The 5,624-nt window shown below is 40.1% G+C and overlaps 1 protein-coding gene across 5 annotated transcripts in view; it reads right to left on the reverse strand.

Annotated features, from left to right (window-relative positions):
* The window catches only part of Gstcd (glutathione S-transferase C-terminal domain containing), a 103,500-nt gene that overhangs the window by 8,013 nt on the left and 89,863 nt on the right, over positions 1–5,624 (reverse strand). For all 5 annotated transcript variants that reach the window (XM_029475262.1, XM_029475263.1, XM_021157657.1 and 2 more), the window contains 2 exons: positions 4,066–4,199; positions 1,477–1,507 (listed from right to left, as the gene is read on the reverse strand). In XM_029475262.1, the coding sequence (XP_029331122.1) occupies positions 1,477–1,507; positions 4,066–4,199 (165 nt within the window). The remainder of the gene's footprint in view (positions 1–1,476; positions 1,508–4,065; positions 4,200–5,624) is intronic.

Genomic DNA, 5,624 nt, shown 5'->3' on the forward strand with positions numbered 1-5,624 from the left:
CCCCAATGGAGGAGCTAGAGAAAGTACCCAAGGATCTGGGGGTATCTGCAACCCTATAGGTGGAACAACAATATGAACTAACCAGTACCCCCTGCCCCTCCCGGAGCTTGTGTCTCTAGCTGCATATGAATCAGAAGATGGCCTACTCGGCCATCAGTGGAAAGAGAGGCCCATTGGTTGTGCAAACTTTATCTGCCTCAATACAGGGGTACGCCAGGGCCAATAAGTGGGAGTGGGTGGGTAGGGGAGTGGGTTTGGGAGGGTGTGGGGGACTTTTGGGATACTATTGGAAATGTAAATGAAATAAATACCTAATATTAATAATGATAATATATATAGATATATACATGTATATCTACATATATATAAAAGGAGACTCTACTTCACTGTTAGATACAGGAACTAAAAGTACTGAAAAAAATCAGTCTCGTCCATACAGCCTTGACCATAAAATGAAACTACGTTTCACAGTGTTTATGTAAAAAGTGGAATTACATTAAAATTCAAACTAATTATCAAGCCTTAACAGATCTTTATATTTAGCTCAGATATCACTTCTTATATTCTGCATGTCATGTTACTGGACAGTTGCTATGGGTGATGCTCAGATGGATGGAAACTGCTCTGCTCAGGTTAGTGGCTCAAACCTACCACTCACGGCTGTTGGGAGAGGGATTTCCAAGTGGTATTATTTTGTGTGTGTGTTTCTATAAGCAAGAACTGACTGCCTTTGTTCCAGGCCAGAGACTGACAAACTTTGGTGCAATCAGCCTGGGAACTACTTTTGGGCAGCTCAAACCTAAGAACAATAAAAACAATATAAATGACGAGGACAATGGAGAATGCATAGGAGATTTGTATGTGGCCAGCAGAGACAAAAACACCTGACTTTTTATAGAAAATTTCCCTCTGTCCCAGTCTATCTTTCCAACCATGTCATTAGGTGATTGGCCTTGAAGACAGTTACCCTGTAAAGTAAAAGACGGGCACGGGCAGGCTCATGTCCCGATGGTGGGCCTCAGGGTGTCAGCATGAAGATGACCAGACTCTGGCTACTGCTACTTTAAGCAACAGCTGGCTCTTGTCCCTGTCAGATTTACTATGCCAGATAACTCGTTAACTTGCATGTAAGCAGGGGAGAAAAAAATATGAATCTCATATCCTTTCCAAATCTCATTCACTATTCAGAGTTAATCTGAATTAAAAAAATTTAAAGCCATACTGGATATTTTTGAGTAATCCAATATATCTGTAGATTTATAAGACAAATTTTGGGATGAAAAATATGAAGGATCAAAAGTTGCATAGGAAGGAGTAAGGGTAGTTCATGTCTGTAATCCAGCACTCGAGAGACCGAGGCAAGAGAGCTGCCATGAGCTGGAAGCCAGCTTGGGCAAATAATGAACTCCAGGACACACGGTACACGCACAAACAAGTATATGCATAGGACATCTACATCTCTTAAAAAGGGCTTACCTTGTATGATAAAGTTTTCTTGAATTTTTCACTAGAACAGAAAACAAAAAAGAATTAGTTATCATTTTAATGTAAAGAATGTCAAATAACCTGAATTATAAATAATAATATGTACTATATCTGAAGAATATAAAAGGTTATCCCAAATGAAGAACTACTTCACCCTGAAACGTGTTTATGTAGGACTAAGAACAGAGCACCAGGATGTTATGGGCTGGAAGAACTTCCGTCATAGACTGTAAGCCCTGTAAGAGAGCACGCACGGCTTCTGCCGCTCTACTATGTGGCTCTCTGTATGGATCGGCTGTGGCAGGGCTTTGGACTAGGAGGCCGCCGCCACGGAAAGTTACTTTGATCTCATTGCTCCCTAGAAAGGAGTGCCGTGCCAGGCACGGGTGTGTGGGGAAGAGCCCTCCATTTATAAGGCAGAGGGAGGGCAGTGACATAGAGGAGGAGGGCAAGAACCTTTAACGCTGCTTTTGTGGGCAGGAACAGGCAAAGGTGGGAGACAGACAGAGACTCATTTGACCTTTCATGGGCTCTGGAGTGTAGAGCTGAGCCTAACTGCTTGGCACGGAGCTGTGGTGTTAGGGCACAGGGAATGCTGTCAGGAGGTATAAAGCTGGACAAAGAATGTGGTTGTAGGTAGAGCTCTCTATTGGTTGGTTAATATATGTAAATTGTAGACAAGTTTATTTAAGTGTCAAACATAAGAAAAGTTAGCCAGAAATCAAAGCTATCATAAGTGTTAAAAGTACCATGTATGTCATATGCCCCATCCCAGTGTTACAGTCCGCTCTCCATTAACTCAATAAAAATAGGGTAGTCTATATAATACTAACTTCATTAGTATCAATTAAAAATCACTTGTGATTTTACATATTTTAGAAACAAAAGGCTATAATTCACACCTCCACCTTTGGCGAATCGGCTAGTTTTCATACACAAAGAAATAAATGTTCTGAATTTATTCTGAGTTCTAAGGATACAGAGCAAAGTGACAGTAAATCTACAAGGCTATAAAAAAGGTGACATGAAACCGAGATTTTTAAATCAGTAAAACTAGGATAGAAATCTGAATTGGTCAAATTAACAATCTTATGCTGCTGTTAGACTTACATATTTCATAATGCCCTGGAAAGCCACACATTTTATCAGATTTTAACTGTTTAATAATCCTCAAATATACATATAAAAGTATATTATATACACAAATACTATCTATCTATCTATCTATCTATCTATCTATCTATCTATCTATCTATGATTTCTTTGTTTTTTTTCTCAGCTTGTGAACTATTGCAAGAACCAAATAATAGAATAGGAAAAGATGTTTCATACTGTTACTTACACTAGAGATTTTTAAATAAATTCCAGTGGAAATTTCTATAGTTTCTAAAGATAATTATGTGATTGATTTTTGTGTCCTACGGAGCTGTTTTGATATAGGACAGAAGTCCCCAAACTGATGTATTTAGCTTCTGATTCTTAATTACTATGAACCATGAGAGTGAAATGTCGCATGGGTTGTCCTCTAAGAAAAGTGATGAGAATTAATATTTCTTCCTCTTCTATGTGGGGTAAGAAAGATCATGAAAATGGCCATCAAATCTAATCAACATCTGGGAATACTATTTTTATTATTTTTAAATAACCAGCCCTGTCCCCAGACAGGCTGTCTACCAGCCCTGGCTACACTAGAACTCTCTTTGTACCCCAGGCTGTCTTCAAACTCACAATAACCCACCTGCCTCTGCCTCCCAAGTGCTGGGATTAAAGGCGTGCACCAAAACGCCTGTTTTGGTTGGGTGAGTCATCTTCGAGGCCCTGTGGATGCTTGTAACTATTAGCAACAACTCACATTTATGCAGGATTTATGCTATCAGAGGATTTACCACATGTCCTCTTCTTTCTGTTGTTTGTTTATAGACACAGAGTCTTATGTGCCTAGGCTGGCTTTAAACTTGAGGTGAAACTCCTACTTCAACCTCCTCTGCATAAAGCTTACAGGCCTGCTCTGGGGCTCTTTGCCAGTTTTCAGTGATATATACACCATCATCAAATGCTCACTCGGCACCTATCACGATGTCTCCAGAGTCTAAGCACTTAGCCATTCACTCCACTGTCTCTTTCCAAGGGTGGTTCTAGTTTCATTTAGAACACAGGGAGGCCAGGAAGTCAACAGACTTCTACTGGTCTGATTCTTAGACTTGCTTCTAATTGTATCTAAAAGAAAAGGCAGTAGCAGACAGGAGAGCTACTCTTCTCAATCCTGTTCATAAGTGATACCTGCCACACTGTGGGAAAGACAATCAATCTCACATTCAAATCTCACTGCAACTTTAGCTTGCTTTTATTTATTTGTTTGTTTGTTTGAAACAGGGTTTCTCTATGTAGCCTTGTTGTCCCGGAGTTTCATCTGAAGCCCAGGCTAACTTCAAACTCAGAGCCCAGTCTGCCTCTGCCTTCTGAGCGTTAGGATTATGGGTGTGTGTCACTGTCCCCAGCTTTCACTGCAACATTATTTAAACAAATCTTATGTACCCACTCACCCCATATTGGTGTCTTATGTAAAACACTAAATGTCACCTTTTTGGGAAATTAAACTTGGATGTGTTCTGGATGAATCCGTAACAGCAGGGGCATGTGATGAAGGAAGCCCGTGTTTGAATGCAGTGCTCGATCACCATGTCTGTTGCCACTCCACAAGCGTGCAAGGCCACCTGGAAAGCAGAAGCAGACCTTAGCATCTATCTTCTTCTCAATACAGAACCTGAGTTCAACTCACAAGACCTACCTGACACAGGAAGCTAGAAATGAGCAAGATGAGCTATAACATCTCACAGCAGAAGGCAACACTCATCTAATTACTATTATTTGTCAAAAGAATTCAGAGCAACCCAAACAGGGTATCAATGAGCAAAAACAGGGATATCTGAGCATTCATGCGGGGAATCCCTCACCCCCCAGCAATTGATTATTTAAAATATCAAATGTATAAGCCAATAATGACACTTCAAAAATTCCAAATTGAAAAAAAAAACAACAACTGGTTATTTGTGGTAGAAGCCAGCACCTTTTGATTAATGGAAAATATGGAGGAAGAACTAATTGTTTTACTACAAGCACCATATGTCTGGGTAACTACTTGTTGATAATGGAATGTAAACACAGACAGAATGATAAAGTAGATTAATGCCATTCTGTGTCTTTAATTCATATAAGGGAGGGAGGGTCAGTGATTAAAAATGAGGCCAATGTAGAGACAACCAGACATACCACTAGCCCCTGTGACACAGTCACTCCCCATAATGAGGCAGAATCTAATTATGCTTATGGGCCAGGGTATCAGGTGAGACAGGATGTTCGGAGTAACATCCACAGGTGGAGATCTGCAAGCATATGTGACCAGGCTCTGTCCCCTAAAGACACCTAGAATTTACAGCCAGGGCAGAAACCAACTCTTGCAGATGTGACTACGGTTACAGTTCAAGGACTGTCCTCAACAATATGGGTGGATTCAACCTACTTACAAGCTCTTAAAGAAAGTTATATGAGGGAGGGAGCCAGGGAGACGGTACAGGAGGCAGAAAAATGTAAACCAAACCCCAGACAGCACCACAGCAGGCTTCCACCGGAAGAGAAGCAGGGAACGTGGGTGGCTTCCACAAGTTCAGGACTCTTGGTCACAGCCAGGAGAGAAACATGGACCTTAGTTACATAACTGCAGGAAACTGCAGGTTCTAAGTACTTCAGGGAGCCCTTAGACAAGAGTCAGCTGTTGATTGACTTCCTGTGATCCAGATTTCTGACCTACATAACTGTTAGACGATAAATACATGGGACTTCAAGATGCCTTGCTTGTGGTAACTTATCAGGACAGAAATAGAAAAGAAAAGCCATTCACAGTAACCACTTTCATTTTTAAAAGTTAAAAAAAAAACTTTATTATAAAATATTGCAAATAAAAATAATCACACTCTGAAATCAATTAGACCCAAAGCCTATATATGCCAAGTTTTATACCATCTTTCAGTTCTTTTTTTTTTTTTTTAGATACTTTTATTTTTTTTTTGATTTTTAATGTTTTTATTACATATTTTCCTCAATTACATTTCCAATGCTATCCCAAAAGTCCCCCATAGCGC

This window comes from Mus caroli, chromosome 3, assembly GCF_900094665.2.
Source record: "Mus caroli chromosome 3, CAROLI_EIJ_v1.1, whole genome shotgun sequence".
NCBI lineage: Eukaryota > Metazoa > Chordata > Mammalia > Rodentia > Muridae > Mus > Mus caroli.